The 25486-nt window shown below is 50.0% G+C and overlaps 1 protein-coding gene and 1 long non-coding RNA gene across 3 annotated transcripts; one reads left to right on the top strand and one right to left on the bottom strand.

The window, feature by feature from the left end:
- The first annotated feature begins 2707 nt into the window (after positions 1 to 2707).
- LOC311579711 lies at positions 2708 to 5913 on the top strand. Its single transcript, XR_014773232.1, has 3 exons — positions 2708 to 3417; positions 3924 to 4055; positions 5542 to 5913. It is a non-coding gene; the product is annotated as an uncharacterized lncRNA (long non-coding RNA).
- A 3663-nt stretch (positions 5914 to 9576) lies between these two features.
- Positions 9577 to 23775, bottom strand: RHOD (ras homolog family member D). 2 transcript variants are annotated; one of them, XM_084750440.1, is made up of 5 exons: positions 23540 to 23772; positions 15380 to 15467; positions 14633 to 14742; positions 10403 to 10537; positions 9577 to 10140 (listed from the first exon to the last, which is right to left on the bottom strand). In XM_084750440.1, the coding sequence occupies exons 1-5, from the start codon at positions 23669 to 23671 to the stop codon at positions 9973 to 9975; spliced, it is 633 nt and encodes a 210-aa protein (XP_084606566.1). In that variant the 5' UTR covers positions 23672 to 23772; the 3' UTR covers positions 9577 to 9972. The 2 variants fall into 2 exon arrangements, with proteins under 2 accessions (XP_084606566.1, XP_084606567.1); XM_084750441.1 differs by having other exon boundaries at positions 9964 to 10140; positions 10396 to 10537; positions 23540 to 23775.
- Between the last annotated feature and the right edge of the window lie 1711 nt (positions 23776 to 25486).

Below are 25486 nucleotides of genomic sequence, written 5' to 3'. Positions count from 1 at the left end.
TCATTGTCATCTTGTCCACAAAGCTCTCATGCAGGATTAAAGGCAGGACTTGGAGGACAAGGGGCACATGCCGCTCTCTGCACTGCCAGCCCCATCACAGTCGGTGTTCAGGAGCCTTCAGTGCCTACGGCAGGAAGGAGGCCTTACATCCTCAAGTCCTCCCCTCCCAGAGGCTTCGGAGGGTCTGAGTGGCCCCCCTCCTAGGTTGAGATGAGGGGACCAGCCTTGAGCACACTCATAAGCTTGCTCTGTCTTCTTGTTTATAGAGCCAACAGTAACCTTGCACAATAAATAATTTTATATTTCATAACTAGTTAGCAGTGTACACCAAGTGGGTAAATGAATAAACGCACTTAGCATTGATGTATAATATATTTTAATGTATACGAGCGGTTTAGTTGCACTCGTGTATGTGCGCCACATTTATGTCTGGTGCCTACAGAGGCCAGAAGGGAGCGTCTGGTAGTCTGGAATTAGACTTACAAATGGTTGTGAGCCTCCTTGTGGATGCTGGGGATCGAACCTGGCTCCTCTGGAAGAGCAACCAGTGTTCTTAACTGCTGAGCCATCCCTCCGGCTCCACATGAACTTCTTTTGAAGTAGCGTGTCTGTGTAAGCCAGAGTGATTTTGAACTGCAGAGTCTCCTGCCCCAGCCTACCAAGTGCTGGCATTATAGGTATATGCAACCATGCTGTGTTAGCTCTTTGTTTTTTGTTGTGGTTGTTGTTTTCTGAGACAGGGTTTCTCTGTGTAGCCCTAGCTGTCCTGGACTCTCTTTATAGACCAGGCTGGCCTCAAACTCACAGAGATCTGCCTGTCTCTGCCTCCCAGATGCTAGAATTAAAGGTGTACGCCACCACCGCCTGGCCAGTGTTAATTCTTAATTAATCCAGCCTTAAAAAAAAAAAAAAAGTACAGCCGGGCATGGTGGCGCACACCTTTAATCCCAGCACTCAGGAGGCAGAGGCAGGTGGATTGCTGTGAGTTCGAGGCCAGCCTGGTCTACAAAGTGAGTCCAGGACAGCCAAGGCTACACAGAGAAACCCTGTCTCAAAAAAACAAAAGAAAGAAAGAAAGAAAGAAAGAAAGAAAGAAAGAAAGAAAGAAAGAAGTAAAAGCAAGTAAGGGAACTGACAGCTAAGAGCTATAGGCAAGGAAATTGGAGTGGGGCTTAGTGACTGCAAATCAAGAGCTGGAGTCGGTGCGGCGACAGACAGCTGTGACCCTAGTGCACAGGAGGCTGAAGCAGGAGGAACTCTGCAGTTCAGGACTAGTCTGAGGTACACAGAGTGAGACTGTGTCTCAAAAAACCAAAATAGAGGGGCTAGCAAGATGACTCAGTGGTTAAGAGCACTTGCTATGCAGGAAGGGTTTGCATCTCAGATTCCACATAACAAGACATAAGTCTCATGTCTGTGACCCCAGCAGCAAGAGATACAAAGATGAGAGAGAGGATAGCTGGGGCCTGCTAGCTTCCCACTTAGCTGAAAAAATGCAAGTCCCAGGCTTAGGGAGAGATATTTCCTGAATGGAAGAGATGGAGAGCCATACAGGCACACTCTTGACGTCCTCTTCTGGCCTCAGGCATGTACATCCAACATATGGACAAATATACAGGCACACACAAGTAAATAAATACACCTCTCTCTCTCTTGTTTTGGTTGTTTTTGGTTTTTTTTGTTTTTCCCCTGAGACAGGGTTTCTCTGTGTTATCTTGGCTGTCCTGGACTCGCTTTGTAGACCAGGCTGGCCTCAAACTCACATTGATCCATCTGCCTCTGCCTCCCACGTGCTGGGATTAAAGGCGTGCGCCACCATGTCTGGCACAGGGTTTCTTTTGTAGCCCTGGTTGTCCTGAACTTGCTTTTTAAACCAGGCTGGCCTGGAACTCACAGAGACCTGCCTGCTTCTGCCTCCCCAGTGCTGGGATTAAAGGCATGTGCCACCACTGCTCGGCTTTTCTTTCTTTCTTTCTTTTTCTTTCTTTCTTTCTTTCTTTCTTTCTTTCTTTCTTTCTTTCTTTCTTTCTTTCTTTCTTTCTACAGGGTTTTACCTCCCTGGCTGTCCTGGAACTCACTTTGTAAACCAGGCTGGCATCAAACTCACAGAGATTCACCTGCCTCTGCTTCCCAAGTGTTTATTTATTTATTTTATGTATACATGCTTTAACATTTAGTCCCAGCACTTGGGAGGCAGAGGTAGCCAGATTGCTGTGAATTTGAGGCCAGCCTGGTCTACAAAGTGAGTCTAGGACAGCCAAGACTACACAGAGAGACCCTGTCTTGAAAAACACCAACAAAACAAAACAAAAAGCTCTAGAGGATGGCATTAGAGGGTATAGATAGTTGTGAGCTGCCACATGGTTGCTGGGAATTGAACTCAGGACCTTTAGAAGAACATCTAGTACTCTTAACTGCTGAGCCCTCTCTCCAGCCCTAGGAAAAATTCTTTTACATATCTAACCTGTTCCTCAGAAGCATCTAATTGGGGGGTCGGAGGGATCAACACCCACAACCCCAGTTTGCCAGTGTAGAGATGCTTCCATTTTAGATTTCGCTGTTCTCTGGGCTAGTCACAGGGTACTTTGGCTCCCTAGCTTTCAGCTTCAGAACGTCTTCCTGGGGCTGGGAGTGTTCATTCTAGGATATAAACGGAGGCCAGAGAGCAAGGAGGGTGGCACGGCCTGTGGCTCGGGCAGAGAGCTGCATGACTCAGTGGAGGCTCCACCCTCTCCACCCTGAGGCTGCCAGGGAGTGGCCTGTCCTGGAGAGATGACTGGAGGTCTCCACCCCTGCTCCCTGCCTTCCAGTAGGCAACCCCAAGGCTGAGCTGTGGCTCCTGGCAGCCAAGGCTGGCTTTTGGGCAGTACCTTCCCAGGTTGGGTCACACCATCAGGCCCCACCTACCCCACCAGCTGGTTGTAAGGAACTACTTGAAGTGTTGGGGGGGGGGGACAGTTGAGTGGGGAGGCAGTGCTTCCACACACCTGTACCACGTTCTTCTCCATCCCTGCTTTTGTGTGACTGTAGACCTGTGTGTACTTGGAGACCTGATAGGCAGATGTCCCCACACTGAAGCACCAGATATGCTTTTTTTTTTTTTTTTTTTTTTGTATCTCTCACCTCAGGAAGAGGCCACATTCTTCCTTCACTGTCACTATCCCCACCCTCCTCACAGTCCACTGTCACACATGGCCTCCCAACCCAGAAGCTGCCAAGCCTTGGCTTGTGGTGACTTGTTCCTTGTGTCTGGATGGCTGCAGTTACCCAACTGGTCTCCTGGCATCTCCCTCCACCCTCCCAGACACTCCGCCTTGAGCTATTTCCAGAGCTGTTACCCTAGGAAATCCAGCAAGGGAAGAAAGGCCCAGAATCCTTAGCAAAGGAGTTTGCGGAAGCCAGACCAAGTGTTGGCGGGTGAGTGTGTGCTCAGTGAGAAGGGAGTCAGTGGCAGAGCACTGCCTTCCTGGTGAAGATGGTGTCTGAACTGGACCCTAAAGACTTTGGTGGCAGAGGGAACTTAGGACCTTGGTACCTCATGACTAGGAGGGTGTGGGGGCAGCCTGGTCAAGGCTTACAGGTTAGCCCTCTGTGGGTGCTGCCCTGTGGAGTAGGCTGGTAAATTGCTCTTGGGATAAAAAACCACAGGGAAGTGGGCTGGAGCCAGATCCAGGACAGCTCAAGGCACAGCTGGGGACTTTGGGTCTTTTCTGGGTGAGGAGGCTGCAGGGCTTGATACAGTGTGGCTTCCTGTCTAGATTTTGTGCTTTAGAAAGTAGCAGTTTTAGAGGACTGGAGAGATGGCTCAGAGGTTAAGAGCCCTGGCTGCTGCTCTGCCAGAAGTCCTGAGTTCAATTCCCAGCAACCACATGGTGGCTCACAACCATCTATAATGTGATCTGATGCCCTCTTTTGGCCTGCAGGTGTACATGCAGGCAGAGCACTGTATACATAATTTAAGAAAGAAAGAAAGGAAGAAGTTTTGCCTTTTTGAGGAAGATGAGGCAGATGAAAACCTAGAGGTTGGAAACTTGGCATGCCCCAGGCCACATGAGGCAAAAGCTAGGAGAATTGTGTTCCACAGCATTCCTTTTTTTGGGGGGGGGGGTTTGATACAGGGTTTCTCTGGCAGTCCTTGGCTGTCCTGGACTTGCTTGTAGGCCAGGCTGTCCTGGAACTCACAGAGATCTACCTGCCTCTGCCCTTAAGTACTGGAAAAGAAATGTCTTTAAAAAACAACAACTAGCCAGGCGGTGGTGATGCACGCCTTTAATCCCAGCACTTGGAAGGCAGAGGCAGGTGGATCACTGTGAGTTCAAGGCCAGCCTGGTCTACAAATCGAGTCCAGGACAGCCAAGGTTACACAGAGAAACTCTGTCTCAAAAAACAAACAAACAAAAACCCCAAAAAACAAAAGAGCTCTGATTGCTCTTTTGGAGCACACAGATTCAATTCCCAGCACCCACATAACAACTCACAACTGTCTGTAACTTGAGTTCCAGGGGACCCAACATCCTCACACAGACATACTTGCAGGCAAAACACCAATGCACATGATGGGGGGGGGGCGATCATTAAAAAAAAAACAAAAAAACAACTAGTCAGGCCTGGTGGTGCCCGCCTATAATCCCAGCACTTGGGGAGGCAGAGGCAGGTGGATCTCTGAGTTCAAAGGCAGCCTTGTCTACAAATCGAGTCCAGGACAGCCAGGGCTAGAAAAGAAATCCTGTCTTGAAAAAACCAAGGGGGAAAAAAACAACCCAACAACAAAAAAACCAAACCAACAACAACCAACCACCCCACCACCAAAACGGGTTGGTGATAAATATTTGTTTTTTCAGCACTTTCAAGGTAGAATAAATAGGATCAGAAAGCTGGGTGCGGTGGCGCATGTGCTTTTATCCCAGCGCTCAGGAAGCAGAGGCAGGTGGATCACTGTGAGTTCCAGGCCAGCCTGGTCTACAAAGCGAGTCTAGGACAGCCAAGGCTACGCAGAGAAACTCTGTCTCAAAAAACCAAACCAAACCCCCCTCCCCCCCCCCAAACAAAGCGACTTGGTGCATGGCATGTGCTCAGGCTGTAAGTAAATATGTTTCTGTTTTGTTTTGTTTCATTTCGTTTGTTTTTCTCGGTATAGCCTGCCCTGGACTGGTTTTGTAGATCAGGCTGGTTTCAAACTCACAAAGATCCACCTGCCTCTGCCTCCCTGAGTGCTGGGATTAAAGGTGCAGGCCACCGTGTCTGGTTGGCTTTAAGTAAATATGAATTCAATTGAAAAAAAAAATTGATTCTGCCAGGAAGTGCACTCCGAATAGCACTGAGGTTCCTGCAAGGTTTGAAGGGGACCTGAAGGGCCAGCCGGCATGAGCCTCCCGTTCACACCGCGGCCCACCTACGTTTTTTATCTGAATGAGTCATTCCCATGCTTGAAGTCCGCATCTGAACCAACCCTGAAACAGTAGCCGGAGCGCCACCAGTCTGTTCTCTGTCCAGGTGCTCTGGGCTGAAATCTGAATTTCTTCTGTTGTAATTTGAATACAGCCAAAGCTTTCGGTAAGCTCCGTCGACTAAATCCAAGCACGTCTTTCTGAATGTTGCCGAGCCCTGAGCCAAAACAGACCCGGAACATCACGTTACGTCGTGAACCTGAACTGGCCGGTTCCTTTTGGGTCGACACACGTGATACTCAGTGAGAACAAGCTGCCGCCGTCCAGCCCAGGAGCTCCATTCAAAAGATGTCCAGGTGAGGGATCACAGCTCGGGTAACAGGGCTGAGGCTCCGCAGGTGGGTGGTATTGGGCTCACGTGGAAAAGCCCACGGGGATGAAAGGGTCCGCTTTGGGCTTTTACTCCAAGCTGCTCAATTTACAGGGCTGAGGATACAGCTCAGGGGTAGAATAATGCCTTGACTGTGTGAAGACAAAAGCTCAGCTTTAAGCACCACACACATATAATCCCCCCAAAATCCACGGTTAGGCTGTGGACATAGCTCCCCTTTCTTTCTTGTTTCAGCCTCCCAAGTCCTTGTTGCTATGAGCATATGACAGCATGCCTGCCAGAAGAATTTAGTTATAACACAAAAATAACAGACAAGCTGGTGAGACGACCGCTCATCAAATAAAGGCACCTGCCTTGCAGTGTGATGACCCGACTTTGAGCTCCAGCACACACATAAAAGCAGGAGAGAACTGACCTCCGAATTCCACACCTTTGTCATGGCAATATGTGCCCCCCCCACACCCCCCACGCACACACAGTGTTAACAGTTAACCCGATAAAAAACAGATACAGAATAAAAAATTAAAACAACAAAAAAGATGAGAGGGTTGGAAAGTTGGCTCAGCGGTTAAGAGCACTGCCCGCAATTCTAGAGGACCCGTGTTCAATTCCCAGCACCCACATGGCAGCTCATAACCATCTGTAACTCCAGTCTCAGGGACCTGACAGTCTCAGGGACCTGACAGTCTCAGGGATGCTCCCGTGGGCATTAGGCAGGCACATGGTACACAGACATACATGCAGGCAAAGCACTCATACACATAACAATAATAATTAAAATATAAAGCCAGGTGGGCTACAGAGTGAGTTTCAGACCAGCCAGGGCTACAAAGAGAAACCGTGTTTCAACCAAAACCAAAACAACAACAACAACAAAATTTTTTTTTCTTTTTTTGGTTTTTCAAGACAAGGTTTCTCTATTTACCTTGGCTGTCCAGGACTTGCTTTTTAGACCAGGCTGGCCTCAAACTCACAGCGATCCACCTGCCTCTGCCTCCTGAGTGCTGGGATTAAAGACATGCGCCACCACACCTAGCAACAAAAAAATTTAATAAAAAAATAAAAACACCAGCATGGTGTTTAATCCCAGCACTTGGGAGGCAGAAGCAGGTGGATCGCTGTGAGTTCAAGGCCAGACTGGTCTCCAAAGTGTGAGTCCAGGATAGCCAAGGCTACACAGAGAAACCTGTCTGGAAAAACCTAAAAAAAAAAAAAAAGCTGGGTGTGGTGGATCAAGTCTTTAATGCCAACATCGGGAGGCAGAGGCCTGGTTTACAAAGAAAGTTCCAGGACAGCCAGGGCTACACACAGAGAAACCCTGTCTGGAAAAACAAAAAACAAACCAAACAACCAACCAAACAAAACAACAACAAAAAGCAAAAAACAAAAAACAAAAAAAAAAAACCCACCCCATTTCTTCTAAGAAGAAAGAATAGTGGTGCTTATGTTTAAATTGGTAGACTTTGGAGGCCGGTGAGATGACCCAGCAGGTAAAGCACTTGCTACCAAGCCTGACAACCTGAGTTTGGTGTCTGGGACCCACACAGTGACAGGAGAGAATTGATCTTTGAGGACTAACTACTTCAAGTGTGTCGTGACATGTGCCCATTCCCCAGCCCTCACAAATGAACACACGAGAAAAGAAGTTTAAATAATAGTCTTTGCGTAGCGCAGGTGGTACTCCCTCAGGGTTTCCTGAAGAACTCTGCCTCAAGTTAGCAATCCAGAAACACTGCCTGAGTTTCCAGCCCACGTCCCTGCAGAACCAGTGCTGGATGTCAGCACCAACTCCTTTGCCTTATAAGTATGAGCCTTGCTGGGCATGGTAGTACACTCCTTTAATCCCAGCACTCGGGAGGCAAAGGCAGGCGGATTGGGTGAGTTTGAGGCCAGCCTGGTCTACAAAGCGAGTCCAGGACAGCCAAGGCTACACAGAGAAACCCTGTCTCAAAACAAAACAAGTATGAGCCTTGCCAGACCCCACAACCACACCGGTATAAGCAGGTTCCTTAAAGTAAACCGTGTGTGTGTGTGTGTGTGTGTGTGTGGTGTATGCTCATGCACTCTCTCCACACTGCACAAGCAGAGGTCAAAGGACAACCTTCAGGAATCAGGTTTTTCTCCTTTGGTGTCTCCTTTCTGCATCTTCCCTACATACATACCCAGGCTAGTGAGCTTTTGAGCTTCCAAGAGATTAGGAGATTAGGAGACAGAAGTTTCCTGTCTGTGCCTCCCATCTTGACATGACTGCTGCAATGTACACTCACACATGTAGGTTATATCTATTTATTTACTTATTTGTTTATTTATTGAAACAGGGTTTGCTTGTGTAGCCCTGGTGTCCTGCAACTAGCCCTGGCCTTGAACTCAGAGATTCACCTGCCTCTGCTTCCTGAGTGCTGGGACAAAAGGGGTGCACCACCATGCCTGGCTATATTTTTGGATTTTTGAGACAGGGTTTCTCTGTGTAGACTTGGCTGTCCTGGATTTGCTTTGTAGACCAGGCTGGCCTCGAACTCACAGAGATCTACCTGCCTCTGCCTCCCGAGTGCTCACAATAAAGGCATGTACTACCACCATCCAGCTCTTTCTAAACAATTTTATATTTTTTTATTTTTTATTTTTTGTTTTTTTGAGACAAGGTTTCTCTGTGTATCCTTGGCTGTCCTGAACTTACCTTGTAGACCAGGCTGGCCTTGATCTAAGCAATTTTTAAAAAAATTACATTTTAGTTTTACCATGCATGTGTTTGGGTGGTCTTATACCAAGGCATGTGAATGGAAGCCAGAGGACAACTTGCAGAGTCAGTTCTCTCCTCCTACCACATGGGTAATAGGAACTTAGGTCATCAGTCTTCGTACCTTTATCTGCTGAGTTATCTCACCAACCCCACATCTGGCTTTTTATGGAAGTTCTGGGGTTGAACTTCAGTTGGTAGGCTTATATGGTGGCACCTGTAAAGCATCACTGCGCTAGCTCCAGGATATAATTTCTTTTCTTTTCTTTCTTTTTCTTTCTTTTGGTTTTTCGAGACAGGGTTTCTCTGTAGCCTTGACTGTCTTGGACTTGCTTTTGTAGACCAGGCTGGGCCTCAAACTCACAGAGATCCACCTGCCTCTGCCTCCCTGAGTGCTGGGATTAAAGGCATGCGCGACCATGCCTGGCCCTACAAGTGTGTGAACATGTGGTAAAGAGTGTTTACCAGCTGGGTGCTGGTGGCACACACCTTTAATCCCAGCACTCAGGAGGTGAGGCACGCGGATCTCTGAGTAAGAGGCCAGCCTAGTCTATAGAGTGAGTTCCTGGACAGACTGGGCTACACAGAGAAACCCTGTCTCAGAAAAACAAAAACAAAAACAAAAAGAAAATGTACCTTCCAAGCTAGGCACCTGCTAAGCTCTTTGCATGTGTTAGTCCTCATGACTTTTACTCATGCTTGGCGTAATTAAAAAAAAAAAGATTTACATTTATTATGTATGCAATGCTCTGCCTACATGTACACCGGCAGGCCAGAGAGGGGAAATCAGATCATATTATTGATGGTTGTGAGCCACCATGTGGTTGCTGGTTATTGAACCCAGGACCTCTGGAAGAGCAGACAGTGCTCTTTAATCACTGAGCCATCTCTCCAGCGCACTTGATGTAATTTCTGATTGACCATCTTACAGATGAGGAGGCTGAGGCCTAGAACTTTCCTAAGGTCTTAGATGTGATAAAGTCAGCTTGGGTCTACATGAGTGGGCTCTTCCCTACCTAGCAGTATAGAAAGATGCTTTGAAGCAAGAGTCAGGACACAAATAACAAGTGATGTCATTTTAGTTGTTACACGTATCAATGGGATGAATAGGATGAATAGGGGCGGGGCAGGGCAGGGTGTTGGCCCTGGCAGGATGGTCTCTAGAACCATAGGTCCTGTAGGTACATCTCAGAGAATAGCCACAAGGTGGCGCCAACCAGGCCGCACAGACCCCACTCAAGATGCAAGTCCAGGATCCGGCACATGGAGTCTACTAACGGTTCCAGAGCAAAGGGTCTGGATCCAGGGCCCAGCCCTCAACAGAGCCCATCTGTATAGGTGTGGTTCTAACAGCTCAGCCTGGGGACTAGGTCCAGCCCAGTCAACAGAGTAGAAGGTCTGTTCATGTGTTTCTCTCCAGCTGAGGAAAGTGAGAGGCAAGGTGGGTTCCAAACCACTCAGGTGAACATGCAAAAATTCCGGGCAACCCGCCGCCAGAAGTTACGCCTGCGACTGCCGAGAGCCACTTCCGCTGCTTCCTGGAAGACGGCTTTCACGTTGTCATGGAGCCGAGCCGAACACTCAAGGTAGGTCACTGCTCTTACAGACCTTGCCATGTCGTGACCCTGCGGGGGGGCGGGGGTCGCAGGAGGGGAAACTCACATTTGGTGTCCCTGCAGCCTTTTTGGCTATGACGGGAGTCTTGAGGACACCAGTGGGAAGTGGGGCTTTTCTAGGGTACTCTAAGTGGTCAGTGGACAAGTAACTCGAGAAGGCAGGTTAAACCGTTAGACCCTTAGGCAGAGAAGGACCTAAGACCATGGACTTCAAGGGGAGTACCCTGAGGGTCCCTCCCCCAAGGCTTCCCACCCAGGGCTAACCTCCTACCCTGTGGTAGGTCACCGGCTCCTGCCCTTTCATCCGCAGCCTGTTCACCACCGCCTTGTCCTTGCGCAGGTCTGTCTTGCAGCCCACCACGATTATGGGCACTCGCTTGCAGAAGTGTGTCACCTCTGGGTACCACTGCAGGGGGAAGGGTTCTGTGTGAGCCACCGGGAGTTCTGACCCTCGGGTGGGTTTGTCGGTGTAACTCCAACAAGGACAGTGAGCAGAACTAACATTCGGGGAGCAAGGACTCTGTGAGGGTTATCATTTAAAATGTCTATGCCCGAGCCTGGCGTGGTGGCGCATGCCTTTAATCCCGGCACTCAGGGAGGCAGAGGCAGGTGGATTGCTGTGAGTTCGAGGCCAGCCTGGTCTACAAAGTGAGTCCAGGACGGCCAAGATAACAGAGAAACCCTGTCTCAGAACAACAACAACAAAAATAATAAAAATAAAAATAAAATAAAATGTCTATGCCCTGGCTTGGGGGCCATGGCTCACTTGGTAGAGTGCCGGCTTAGCATGCACAAAACCCTACATAAACCAGACCTGTCATCCCAGCACTTGGGAAGTGGAGGCAGGAACGTCGGAAGTTCAGGGTCATCTTCAGCTACAGAGGGTTCAAGGCCTGAGAGAGCGTCTCGAGGAAGCATAGATATGTATAAATAATTTTCTCTCTATCCTCTCTCTTCCTTTCATTTTTGCTGGCTACAAGTGAGGTCTCCAGAATCAAAGAGAACACTTGGCTCCTTTTAAAATTGAAGGTGTTTCTGCCCAAGATGAAACTAAATTCTACTTAGGCAAGAGATGTGCTTATGTGTATAAAACAACAACAACAAAACAAACAAACAAACAAAAAACCCAACAACAACAACACAGTGACTCCTGGAGGCAAACCAAACAAAACCATCTGGGGAAGAGTAACTAGGACCCCATAGAAACAGTGGCATGCCAGGGGTCTTGCTCAAACTATGGCACCAGTCAAGGACAATACGTGCAGTAAACTTCGAACCACTACTCAGATCTAGCCAATGGACAGGACATTCTTCACAGTTGAGTGGAGAGTGGGGCCTGACTTTCACATGAACTCTAGTACCCCATATTTGACCACGTCCCCTGGATGAGGAGGCCTGGTGGCACTCAGAGGAAGGATAGCAGGCTACCAAGAAGAGACTTGATACCCTATGAGCATATACAGGGGGAAAAGGTCCCCCTCAGTCACAGTCATAGGGAGGGGAGTAAGGGGAAAATGGGAGGGAGGGAGGAATGGGAGGATACAAGGGATGGGATAACAATTGAGATGTAATACGAATAAATTAATAAAATATATTTAGAAAAAAGAAACAGTGGCATGGTTCGTGCCAAATTCCGAAGCAACCTTCCTTCAAAGGCCATTGGATACAGAATCCGTGTGATGCTGTACCCTTCTCAGATTTAAACTAACGAAAAAATAAATAAAACAATAACCAAATTAACCCCAGTACTCAGGAGTCAGAGACAGGCCGGTCTCTAAAGTTCTCTGGCTCCTGGAACTAAAACGGGGCCCAGGAAGTCTCTCCATACCTAGGGAAGACGCTGCTGGGTGGCTCCACTGAACCCCACTGTGAGACAGCTGGGCGGAGCCTGTGGGAACAGAGGCCCCACGATCACTTCCTTGAGAGCAGTCTGCACTGGATCCAGGGCCCGCTGTTCCGCTCTTCCAGCTCTCCCGGTTCTCCCCCACTGTGCCCCTCCTCTCCCATGGCTCTGCTCTCCTCTCCACTAGCAGGTCTGGCTCCCTGGGTGGCCTCCTCAGGTCTCTTGGTTGTACCCTCCCCAGCTGGTAGGGCTCCTCAGTGGTTTCTTCAGGGCAGCCCCACACTCCCTCGGGGAGACCTGCACGTTCCAGCGGCCACAGGCCTGGGGCTCCACCCTATCTCAGGCTGCTCCTCATCCAGGAGAAGAAGGGACTCCGCCTTCCGCTTGCTCTAGTCTAATGTCTCTCTCATCGCCTGCAATCCATTAGCGAATCTTGGAGTTTGGCCTTTTAGAAGGATCCAGAATCTACTCCCTGTTGCCACGGCATCACAGGCACCACAAATCCCTCCCCATCCCTAGCCAGTGCCAGGGCCTGGTCCGGCGATGTGCTCAAGCAATAGCTCTGGAGAATGCGCGTAGCCAACTGCCTGGGCTCCGACCCCAGAGCTGCCACCTTAATAGAACGCGATTCAATCCAATAATGGAAGTATCTTGACTACTCGGAAGGTAAGTGAACAAATACATCCATGTAAATGCGAGAACAACATCCACTACATGGCGAGCTCTTTTTATTTTTTGGAGACAGGGTTTCACTGTGTGTCCCTGGCTAGCCGGGGGAACTTACTATGTGGACCAGGCTGGCCTCAAACTCACAGATATCCTCCTGCCTCTGCCTCTCAAGTGCTGGGATTGTTACCATGCCGACATGGCAAGTTTTTTTCTTTCTTTCTTTTTTTTTTGGTTTTTCAAGACAGGGTTTTCTCTGTGTAGCCTTGGCTGTCCTGGACTCAATTTGTAGACCAGGCTGGCCTTGAACTCACAGCAATCCACCTGCTTCTGCCTCCCTGAGTGCTGGGATTACAGGTGTGTGCCACTGCGCCAGGCTATATGGTTTTTTTTGTTTTTGTTTTGTTTTGGTTTTGGTTTTTCGAGACAAGGTTTCTCTGTGTAGCCTTGACTGTAGCACCACCACCACTCAGCTGTATAAATCTCTGGATAGCCAAGAACTCACTATAGACTGGCCTCCTACTCCTATACATTGCCTGCCTCTGCCTCCTGGGTGCTGGGATTAAAGGCGTGTGACACTATGCCTGGCATTTAAGAATTTTTTTTTAGTCTGTGCGCCACATGCATGGTGTGCCTGTAGGTGCCAGAAGAGAGCATCAGATCCCCTGGAACAGGAGTTATAAGGAGTTATAAACCACTGTGTGGGTGCTGGGAGTTGAACCAGATCCTGTGGAAGAACAGCCAGTGCTCCAAACCGCTGAGTCATCTCCAGGCCATAGCACTTAAGAAATATATTTAGGGGCTGGAGAGATGGCTCAGAGGTTAAGAGCACTGGCTGCTCTTTCAGAGGTCCTGGGTTCAATTCCCAGCAACCACATGGTGGCTCACCACCATCTATGAATGTGACCTAATGCCCTCTTCTGGCATACAGGTATACATGCAAATAGAGTGCTCATACACAATAAATAAATACAGATTTAAAAAAAAGAAAGAAAGATATTTACTTGTCGGGCCTGTTGGTGCATGTCTGTAATCCCAGCACTTGCGGAGGCAGAGGCAGGTAGATTGTGTGAGGCCAGCCTGGTCTACAAAGTGAGTCCAGCACAGCCAAGACACAGAGAAACCCTTTCTTGAAAAGACAAAAACAAAAACCACACAAAACAACAACAACAACAACAACAAAAACCCCGCCATTTATTTAAAGACTTTTAGTTTATTTAATTAGTGTTTTGCCTGCATGTGTGTATTGCACCACATACATGTCACCTGGAGTTCAGATCCCCCGGAGTTAAGGATGGCTGTGATCCACCACGTGAGTGCTGGGAACTGAGCCTGGGTCCTCTCCAAGAGCAACAAGTGCTCTTAACTACTGAGCCATCTCCTCTGCCTCTTTATTATTTTTAAATTTTATTTATTTACTTATTTTGTTTTGTTTTGTTTTGTTTTTTTGAGACAAGGTTTCTTTGTGTAGCCCTGGCTGTCCCAGACTCGCTTTGTAGACCAGACTGGCCTTGAACTTACAGACATCCACCTGTCTCTGCCTCCTGAGTGCTGGGATTAAAGGCGTGCACCACCACACCTTATTATTTTTTAAAATAATGTATGTGTATATATGTGTCTGGAGAGAGTCCAGAAGACGGTGTCAGAGTCCAGAAGCTGGAGTTACAGGTCGTGAGCTCTCTGACACACATGCTGGGAACGGGTTGTCTACATAAACAATACATATAAAGCCTTTCTTTCTCTCTCTCTCTCTCCCTCCAGGGTCTCATTGTGTGCTCCAAGGAACTCACTATGTAAATGAGGCTGCCCTCAAACTCACAGAAACACACATGCTTCTGCTTCCTTGGTGCTGGGATTAAAGGCCCATGCCCAGCCCAGCATGCCCACCTAACCACTGGAGCCACCTGTCCAGCCTCGGGCCTGCCTTGCTTTGACAGCTGATGAACAGCGGCCCGGAAGTTGAAGTGATGCCTCCCTCACCCCAGCACCTACCCGGGTGGAGATGTTGTCAAAGCTGTTTGGATTGGTCACGTCGAAGCAGAGGAGCAGGACATTGACATCAGGATAGAACAGGGGCCGGAGGCGGTCATAGTCATCTTGCCCTAGGGAAAGGGGAGGAGTCACGGCCTCTGGTCCTCCTGCCTGCTCTCAGCATCTCTTCAACATAAGGAGGTCACCTTAGCAGACCTGGGCTTTTACAGGGTAGGGTCAAGGATTGTGCCTTGGGGAGGCTCAAATTTGCCTTGCCCATGGGAAGTGGCAGCGCTGGCCTGGAGAAGCCAGGGCTGGAAGACTCTATTCGAGGAGTGAGTGTGAGGCAGAGGCCAGGCTTAGGAACCCCACTTGGCTCTTGCTTGTGCAGTGAGGGCATGGGGCAGATGCGACCCCAACGAAAGGGTCTTAGCAGATCAAATGCAAGCAGGCTGGTGGGGCTCCCTGAGTTTAGTTTTGAGCTAACCCAGGTATGGGCCAGGCCAAGAGGCTGGAGGGTTCAGGCCAAGGTTCGGAGGTCTTAGAGAAGCTAAATTTAGGGTTCAAGGCTTGGCAGGCCAGGACCAGCCTGTCTCTTGAGGCTGCCCTGGGTTGAGGAAGTGGGCACACAGGTAAAGGGTTGAGGCTCCTAGGGACCATCTTGTTGTCAGTGTCTGTCCTCTGAAGACTAGCTGGCCTCCTGGTTAGTTCATAAGCCACTGGGGGTTCCCTTTCTCCCCGCTGCCCCTCCCAAAGCCCCACACCTACCAGCTGTGTCCCAGATTTGGAGCTGCACGGGTTTACCCTTTATTTGCAGATTGACATGATAGCGCTCAAACACTGTGGGGTTGTAGCTCTGAAGAAGAAAGAGGACAGAGTTAAGGAAGCTTTTGAGGGATCTGGGGCAAGCCGGATGCCCCCACCCCACCCATCCCACCCCAGGAATACCTACCCATAACCCCTTACTGTAGCTGTTTCTGAGAAGGCTCCCCGTGTCACAGTGACCAGCCTTGGGGAAAGGCGTAGAGCCTGGTGCCAGGAAGGTCCCCATCCTCCCTGGCCATGCTTCCATAGATTATGAAAGGGAAGACTGCAGTCCCCACAGTGTGGCAGAACATTCCATTAAAGAGTTAAGGAAACGGTCCAGGTAGGTGGGCGTGGTGGTTCATGCCTTTCATCCTAGCACTCGGGAGGCAGAGGCAGGTGGATCCCTGTGAGTTCAAGGCCAGCCTGGTCTACAAAGCCAGCTAAGGATAGCCAGGGCTGTTACACAGAGAAATCCTGTCTTGAAAAATCTAAAAAAAAAAAAGGGGGCTGGAGAGATGGCTCAGAGGTTAAGAGCACTAGCTGCTCTTCCAAAGGTCCTGAGTTAAATTCCCAGCAACCACATGGTGGCTCACAACCATCTGTAATGAGATCTAGTGCCCTTTTCTGGCATGCAGGTGTACATGCAGGCAAAACACTGTATACAAAAAAAAAAAAAAAGAAAAAAAAGAAATGAAAAGAAAAGAAAAATCTAAAGAAAAGAAAAGATGCAAGTAAAGCACTTGGCATAGCCTGGTACAAAACAAGCACCCATACATGTTGGCTGCTGCATTAGCTCTGTCCAGTGTCCACTTCTGAGTTCGCCTCTCTTCCTGGGAAGGCTTAACCTACTCCCACTTTTTCCCTTGTTCATTCATATAGTCATATAGTAAACATTAGCACTCTATCCAGGCCTAGCTCTGAGCACTGAGGAGCCTGTACTAAAGAAGATTCAATCTGTCTTGGGGAGCTCAGGTTCCCAGTTTTGGGGGTCTCCTTTACACCCACCCCCTCTGCAATTTAGATGGGCGCACATAAAACCCAGCCTGGCTTTGAACTCCTGATTCTTCTGTTCTCAGCCACCACGTGCCAGGATTAAAGGTGTGCAACATTCTATCACTCCTGACTTTTTTTTTTTTTCTTTTGTGCTGGGGTCTTGCCAGCCTAGACTACACCTGAATTTATGGCAATCCTCCTGCCTTAGCCTCTTGAGTACTGGGATTACACGCAAGTAGTACCAGGCCTGCTCTTCCCCATGAGGTCAGAAGGAAACAAAGGATCCCCTGGAACTGGCGTTACTGACAGTTGGATCCGCTGTGTGGATTTTGGGTCTTCTGCAAGCACCGTCTCTCCAGACCCCCGTCTCATTGTGTGACCTTGACTAGCCTGGAACTTGTTATATAGACCACGATGGCCTAGAACATACAGAAATCCACCTGCCTCTGCCTCCCGAGTGCTGGGATTCAAAGCCTGCACCACCATGCCTGGCCTTTTCTGGGGGCGGGGGCTTCTTTTGAGATGAGGTTTTGCTATGTAGCCCAGTCTCAGCTAGAGCTTACAATCCTCTGGCTTTCACCTCCTGAAGCCTGGAATTAGAGACGTACATCACCGTGTGTGAATCCCCTCAAATGTCTTGAATCTGAGCAGATTCCCCATCTCAGCCTGACTTCCTGATCCCATCTCACACAGGCCCCTGTTGTGGCCTCTCCAGGGTGGGTTACCCAGGGCACAGTCCCTGTGCTGGCTAGTCTTGTGTCAACTAGACCATAAACTAGAGTTAGAGTTATCTGAAAGGAGACACCTTCAGTTGAGAAAATGTTTCCATAAGGTCCAGTTGTAGAACATTTTCTTTCTTTTTTTATTTTATTTTATTTTTTGGCGGGGGGAGGAGGTTGGGTTTTGTATGTGTGTGTTATGATTTATTTATTTATTGCATATACAGTGTTCTGCCTGCATATATACTTGCACAACAGAAGAAGGCACCAGATCTCATTGTAGATGGTTATGAGCCACCATGTGGTTGCTGGGGATTGAACTCAGGACCTTTGGAAGAGCAGCCAGTGCTCTTAACCTCTAAGCCATCTCTCCAGCTCCATTTTTTGTTTTTTTTTGTTTTTTTTTTTTTGAGACAGGGTTTCTCTGTGTAGCCTTGGCTGTCCTGGACTTGCTTTGTAGACCAGGCTGGCCTTGAACTCACAATGATCTGCCTGCCTCTGCCTCCTCGTGTGCTGGGATTACAGGCATGCCCCACCATGCCTGGCTTGGGCATTGTCTTTCTTTCCTTCTTTAAATACATTTAAAAAATATATTTATTATTTATATGGTATTCTGTCTGCATGTGAGCCAGCGGCCAGAAGAGGACACCAGATCTTATTATAGATGGTTATGAACTACCGTGGTTGCTAAGAATTGCATTCAGGACCTCCAGAAGAACAGACAGTGCTCTTAGCCTCTGAATCATCTTTCCAGCCCTTAATTAAAAAAAAAAAAAAATTAAGGCATTGGTGTTTTGCCCTCATGTATGTCTGTATGAAGGTGTCAGATCTTGGAGTTACAGTTGTGAGCTGCCATGTGGGTGCTGGGAATTGAACCCAGGTCCTCTGGAAGTACAGTTAGTGCTCTTAACCACTGAGCTATCTTTCCAGTCCTGGGCATTTTCTTACTTAGTGATTGATGGAGGAGGGCCCAGGTGTCTATGGGCTGGTGGTCCTGGATTCTATAAGAAAGCAGGTTAAGCAAGGCAGGGGAAGAAAGCCAGTAAGCTGCACCCCTCCCGGGCCTCTGCATCACTTCCTGGCCTCCAGGAGGTGGCCTTGTTTGAATTCCCATCCTGACTTTCACCGATGAACAGCAACGTGGACGTGTAAGATGAACAAACCCTTTCCTCCCCAGCTTGCTTTTGGGCCATGGTGTTTCCTTGCAGCAACAGAAACTCTAACCAAGACAGTTCCCTCTCCTACCCCAGGCTTGTCCACTGGAGCCTGGCTGGCTTCTCCAGGGCTCCCCTTCTCTTTCCTGCCCCTTCCAAAGCCCCACCCCTACCTGCTTGTGCCCCAGATTTGGAGGTGCAGCCTTTCTACAGTGGCTGGAGTGGACCTGACAGGTTTGATAGCTAGATGAAAAGCTAGGAACCTTAGCAGAACAGGGCCTGAGCCACAGGTGATAACAGTTTGCCAAACTGCTACATCTGCAGCCTTTTGCTATGAGCCGCCCTGGACCTCCTGATCCTGTTATTGTCTTATTATTTGGACAAGGGTCTCATATAGCCAAGAGGCACCTTGAACCTACGATCTTCCTGCTACCACCTCCTGAATCCTGCAGCACAGACAGGCACTACCACACCTGGTTTATGTGGTGGTGCAGGTTGAACCCAGGACTTTACGTATGCTGGGTGAGCACTCTACCAACTGAGCCTCACTCCCATCCCCTGTTTGTTTTTTTTTAATTACATTTAAACTGTGTGGGTTCTGGGGATGGAACTCAGGCAGTCAGGGCTGGTGGCAAGTGTCTTTACCTGCTGAGGCATCTCGGCTTCCCTCTCTCCCCTCATTCTTTGCTGGACAGGTTCTTACTGGATAGCTCAGGGCCGCCTGGAACATACTGCAGTTTCCCTGCCTCAGCTTCCTGAGTGCTAGGATGACAGGCACGAGCCATCATTCATGGCTCAACCTCGTGCACTTTGGACCTCTTAGGCTTCTGTCACTTGGCCAGGGCTGGCTTGTAGGGTCATGGTGCCGAGACCACTAGCCTCTTCCCTTCCCACGTCAGGCAGGGCTCCTACCTGTCTATGACTCAGGAGGACATCATGCCTGCTCCTCTGATGGCCAGACTGCCTGCCGGTCCTCTGAGTCAGGCCCTGGCCAGCTGGGAGGGGCACGTCCTAGAGTATGTCCTCAAGGCACCTGGGAGGCCATGCAGTAGAGGGTAAAGCAGGTAGCTGAAGAAAGATGGAGAACTTGGCATGGATGTTCTGTTCCTCTGTGCTGACAGGAACAGACAAGGGTCCAGGCTGCCTTCCTACTCCTCTGTGTATGCTTAAATCTTCTTCCCTTGGGCATTTTTTTTCCTACTGGAGGGGAGGGTAGTGTGAGGGTAGCACCAGCTTTACGATCAAATGAGCCCGGCTTAGGAGCCAGCTGTGTGTGGCCTTGGGCCCTGTACTATCACTGGTTAAGAAAAAGGGTGTCACTTCACAATGCAAAGGGAAGACCTGGTCCGGCATTTATGGTCACTGTTCGCCCTAATATCCTTTCCCATCCTCAGCTGTGGTGGTCTGAATAGGAACGGCCCCATAGGACTCATGGGTCTGCATGCTTGGCTCACAGAGAGTGGCGCTATTAGCAGCTGTGCCTCTGTGGAAGAGGGCTTTGAGGTTTCCTATGCTCAAGCTACGCCCAGTGTGCCATAGTCTCCTGCTGCCTGTAGATCAAGATGTAGCACTCTCAGCTCCTCCTCCAGCACCACGTCTGCCTGCGTGCTGCCATGTTTCCTGCCATGATGATAATGGTCTAAACTTCTGAAATTGTACGCCAATACCAATTAAAAGTTTTCTTTTGCCAAGTGTGATGGCACACAACTTTATCCCCAGCACTCGGGAGGCAGGGGCAGGTGAGTTCAAGGCCAGCCTGGTCTACAAAGCGAGTCCAGGACAGCCAAGATAACATAGAGAAACCCTGTCTCAGAAAAACAAAAAAATAACAAACAAACAAGCAAACAAAAGAGTTGCAGTGGTCAGCCTGTCGACGGTGGCACACCTTTAATCCCAGCACTTGGGAGGCAAAGGCAGGTGGATCTCTGAGGCCAGCCTGGTCTACAGAGTGAGTTCTAAGACAGCCAAGGCTATACCAAGAAATCCTGTCTTGAAACACAAACAAACAAAAAACCCAACCCCTCTCCAAAACCAACAAAAACCCAAAATTAAAAAAAAGAGAAAGACTTGCTGTGGTCATGATGTCTTTTCACAGCAATAAACCCCTAAAACACAATTGTTTCCTCTGGCCTCTGACCTTTGACTTGTCACTGTGGAGGTACTGACCTCTGCATCAGAAACCCTAGTGTGGTCACTCACATAACAGTTGAGGGGCTCTTCTGATTTGAGCTTTGGGATGGCTGGTGACAAAGCTCTCTGCCTCACAAACGCCTGTGAAAATGGTCCCAGCCCACTGCTGCCTAAACTCTTCCCTTGAGTCCTGCAAACTCAGTAACATCAAGGGGCTCTGGGGAAAGAAAGTGACTCGTTGGGCTAGGCAGAAGCAGGGCGGGCACTGTGTCTTCAGGGGCCACTCCAGCCACCTGCCTCTTCTGAACTCACCGGTTCCTGCTCCTGACGTCAGACAGATCTGACAGGAGCTGGAAGGGGTTGTGTTACCTGCCTCACGCCCTTCCTCTTACTTTGGAATGTGGCTTTATCTGTGCCTTTTGTGGTGTTCTTTGACTCCCCCCCCCCCCCCCCCCCCGCACCCCAGACGTACCTAATCTTATCTGTTAAGTTTTGCTCATGAAGAGACACAAGGCCTGGCATGGGTTGACCAGGACAGAAATGACTCAGCCCCAGTCCTGCCCTCCTGGGGTTCACAGGTAGGGGACTATGACAGAAAGAGGACAGGATTCCCCAGGTAGAACACCTGTGGAAACGGAAGAAGTCTGACAAGAGCTTCGGATTTGGCTAGCTCTGCAGGCTGGGTGCTCTCTCCCACCTCCTGGCCCGGTCTTGTAAGCCACTAAGAACGACTGCGTTCTCAGTGCCAGCTGACACATCTTCGGGCCTGAGGCCTCTCCCTGCCCCATAAAGCTCTGGTTTTGCCCTTTTGCCTTGCACTTGAGGTTGGGCTACATCGATGAGTGGCATCGGGGCTTCTCCAGGCACTCACTCTTCTCTGCCCTTTGAGGCAGGCAGAAAAGCAACCTAAACCCACAGGCTGCTGGCTCCCCCGGCTTTTAGGGCCACCTGGGGCAGAAGAGGCTGAGGCTGGGCCACCAGACAGCAGTGGTGGCTTCAGAGGACGTGGAGTGCCCTGGGCAGGGCAAGGTGACCAGAGCTTCAGATCAGAGCTACCCCATGGTCTCTTCAAAAGCCTGTGTCACAGTCACAACCCTTGGGAGGCAGGGAGGCAGGAGGACCAGAAAACATCCTTGGCTACATATTGAATCCGAGGTCAGCCTGGGCTACTTGAGACCTTGTCTCAACAAGCCAGTTGGGCAGTGGTAGAACACACCTTTACTCCCAGGCAGAGGCAGGCGAATCTCTGAGTTTGAGGCCAGCCTAGTTTACAGACCCAGTTGCAGGACAGCCAGGGCTATACAGAAAAACCCTGTCTCTAATGGTGTTACATATCTAACTTGCTAACAAACAAACAAACAAAACAAAAAAACCCAAACACACACACACACACACACACACACACACACACACACACACACACACAAAACCCAACCCAACTAAAAACATCCCTCTCTCATGCCAGGAAACTCCCAGACAAAGGAGGACCAAGGACAAGGTTGGTCCATCCCGCTGGTGACCACTCTTCTGTCACTCCAAAGTGTGCTGTAAAACATACAGGGGTTTTCGTATGGAATTAGTTTGGCTCCTGCTGTCTCTGCCACCGCATAGAATAGCAGAGCCAGGCCAATAGTGCCGACCCCCCACCTCTGTCTTTAGCTGCCCTTCTCTGATCCCCGGGCTCCCTTGATGGTCCGGTTCCAACGGGCAGTACCTAAAGACCTGGAGAATATCTACTCAACTTAAAAAAAAAGTATAGCTGGTCAAGGGAGGTGACATCAGCTTTGCAAACCACAAAACCAAAGACTGGGTATGGTGGCACATACGTGTGGTCCCAGCAACCCTCGGGGCTTGAGACAGGAGGATGGAGCACTCAAGGCCTCCACAGTGATATGCTGTCTCAAAAACAAAACAGAAACCACTAAAGTCCAAACAAACAAAAACAAACAACCCCCCCCCCCAAAAAAAAAAAACCAAACCAAAAACCCCACAAAAACCAGCAGCTCACTGGTATAGAGCGGCCAGACCAGCTTATCCAGCCTCCTCCATCAGACTGCCCACCTCGGCACAATCCCAGAGGCTGCAAGGACGTAGGGACAGGGACAGGGACAGGGAAGGGAGAAGACTCGCTGCTCAAAACAAACCCACGGGCATCCAGGACCCCTGTGGGTTTGTTTTGCTCCTCATGGAGGCACAGAGAGAGAGGCCACGGGGTCTGCTGAGCTGGCTGGACAGCCAATAGCTTGTCCTGGAGGACTTACTGTGACAAGCCCAGAGAGCTAGGCTGCACCCGGTACTGCACCGGGCTGTCCCTCAGCCTCCCCTCCCCCCATGAGAAAGCAAGTCATAAGACGAATAGGGCTCTTCAGAGAAGCATGTATGCTCCACACACAAACATCTTCCCCTCTAAAGTGAAGCATGGGGTTTGCACCATACGGCTAGGAATGGAGAAGAGCTGGTGTCTCCCAATGGACATCATTTATCAATTTTTTTTTCCCCTTCTGAGACAGGGTTTCTCTGTGTAGCCTTGGCTGTCGTGGACTCTCTTTGTAGACCAGGCTGGCCTCGAACTCCCGAGTGCTGGGATTAAAGCGGCGTGCCACCGCGCCTGGCCATTTATCAACTTTCAGTGAGCCGCTCTTGCATGCAGACTTGGAGCTGAGCTCTTCACCTCTACCCACTCGTTCTTCAATGAACTCAGGTAGAGACTGTCAATCTTATCATGCAGTTGGGGGAAAAAGGCACCGAGAGGGTAAGGCACTTGCCCAAAGGGACCCAGCTGTAAGAGGCAAAGGCTTGATTTTTTTTTTTTCCTGCTGCCAGTGTAGCTCCAAAGTCCTCATTCTCTCTTAGCCAAGTTGTGACAACAACTGCTCTCTTAGGATTTGCTTTTTCCCCAGGTGGCCTAGTTCAGTCCCTGTGACACCCCTCCTCCTAAGTGCCATTAGTCCCACTTCGATCCTACTGGCTACATCTGAAAAACTCTGCCTTCAACCCCAGGCCCTGCTGGGATCCCCACCCAGGAGGCTGGAGCTGGGTACTTTCGAGGCAGCTCTCAGGCAGACCCGCATACTAGTAGCGTCCCAGCGCAGGGACCGGGCAGGGACAGGAGTGAGGGCACTCACTTCTGGGAAGGACCCGTCGGCGAAGACCATCATCAGCGACGTCTTCCCGCAGCCTCCGTCGCCCACTAGGACCACCTTGACCGAACGCCCGCTGAGCGGCGCCTCCTCTCCCGCAGCCTGGGGCGCGTTCATCCCGGGAAGGCCGACGGCGGGGCGCCGAGCAGCGGGCGGTGTGCCGGGAGCTGGCTGCGGCGGGCGCGGGGCTGGCCCGGCGGGACAGGAATGTGGAAGGGGCGGGGCGGCGGGAGGAAGTGGGAGCGGGGCGGCCCTGGCAGGAGGCGGCCGGGGGAGGGGGGTGCGGGGGACACCCAGCTCAGGTGAGAGGCCCCGGCCAGGACAGGCGTGCAGCGGCCAGCCAGGCGTGGACGCTCCCGGGGTCCGGTCTCTTGTCGTCCTGTCTGGCCACTCAAGAAGCACTTTTGCAGCACCTACTGTGTGCAGTCACTGAGGCCTCAGGGGTGGGTGGAGATCTATGCCTACCCTGGGCATCCAGAGCTCGTGGGAGAGAAGATAAGTAGACAGGTAGATAGAGAGCGGCTGAGGACAGGAAGGGAGGAAGCACCTGGTCCATCTGCCATGAGTGGGAGGTGATTTTTATGAATGAATGGATGGATAGAGGAATAAACATGAGTTTCTGTGGCTTCGGGACCTAGCAACCTAGACCTCCTCCAGACGTTGTAGACCAGATGAGAAAGGAGTGGCCCGGGCATGCCCTTATTGGTCACTGCAGGACCTCTTCAGCCAGCACCAGGAAGTCTCAATGAAGGTCAATTACCACATGTCTCGCCCAGGCAGCCAGTGATCTAGGGAAAACTATGGAACCTTCCATTTATAGAGCTCAGAGCAGGCTCCGGCATAGGGCTGATGTCATAAAAGGTTCTTAGTATAATACTTATTTTTGCTTTTTATTTTTCTTGAGTCCGTGTACGGGTGTTTTATCTGCATGCACGTCTGGTGCACCACATACATGCCCGGTGCCCTCTGCACTCGGAATGCGCTGGAATTGGAGTTACAGACATTATAAGCCACCATGTGGGAGAACCTGCGCCCTCTGGAAGACCAGCCAACGTTCTTAACCTCTGAGCCATCTCTCCAGCTCCTTGGCATGATATTTACCCCACGCAGATGGTTCTTAGTTCCCGAGCGTCTGGGGACCCTGCACTGTTTAAGTCAAAACCTCTACTGTGCGAAGCCTAGAGTGGGAGGTGGGCCGGTCATCAGTGTGAGAACTATGCGGGGGACAGGAGGAAGGAAAAGGAAGTCCTCACCAGGGGTAGATGAGGAAGACCTTCTGACGGGAGAGGCAGAGTCTTGAGGGAAAAGTGACAGAGGTGTTTCAAAAGAACATCAAAGAGGTTGGCGTAAGGTAGCCCCGCCCCCGCCTTCCTAGCAACAGGACAGAGGGCGGGACTTGGCTGAGGAGCTAGTATTTGGATGGTGGAGCACTTTGGTTTTTTTTTTTTTTAAATGCATTGTGTTTTGTCTGCACGTATGTCTGTGTGAGGGTGTCAGATCCCCAAGAACTGTAGTTACAGACAGCCATGAGCTACCATGTGGGTGCTGGTAGAATTTTAACTGCTGAGCCGTCTCTGCTGAGCAGTCTCTTGGGCCATCAGATTTCAGGAGTAAATCTCACTGCCCTCTAATTCCCCTCTTCCTTCTTTGTGGTCATATTTTTTTTAAAAAAGCTTTTAATGGGTGTAAGTGGGCTGGAAACGTAGCTGTGTTGCTAGAGTGTTTGGGATCCATCCCCAGCGCCCCATAAACTTGAAGGCTTGTAATTCCAACACCGATGAGGTGAAGGCAGGAGGATCAGAAGTTCAAGTCAGCTTGGCTATACAGTGAGTTTAAGGCCATCCTGGGCTAGATACCCTGTCTAAAGAAAAAAGGGGGTGAGGGGGCAGGCAGGGGCAAGGGTCTCCCTGTCTCTGCGTGTTTACATGGAAG

The sequence above is a fragment of the Acomys minous genome (assembly GCF_964271855.1).
Source record: "Acomys minous genome assembly, chromosome: 2".
Classification (NCBI taxonomy): domain Eukaryota; kingdom Metazoa; phylum Chordata; class Mammalia; order Rodentia; family Muridae; genus Acomys; species Acomys minous.
The sequence above is the reverse complement of the archived record's forward strand: the minus strand, read 5'-3'. Positions and strand labels throughout refer to the sequence as shown.

Coding starts and splice junctions, on each gene's coding strand:
- RHOD (XM_084750440.1), bottom strand. CDS start 23,671: ATGAACGCGCCCCAGGCTGCGGGAGAGGAGGCGCCGCTCAGCGGGCGT. Junction 15,468..23,539: donor CCGACGGGTCCTTCCCAGAA/GTGAGTGCCCTC, acceptor TTTCTTCTTCAG/AGCTACAACCCCACAGTGTT. Junction 14,743..15,379: donor CCAAATCTGGGACACAGCTG/GTAGGTGTGGGG, acceptor CCCTTTCCCTAG/GGCAAGATGACTATGACCGC.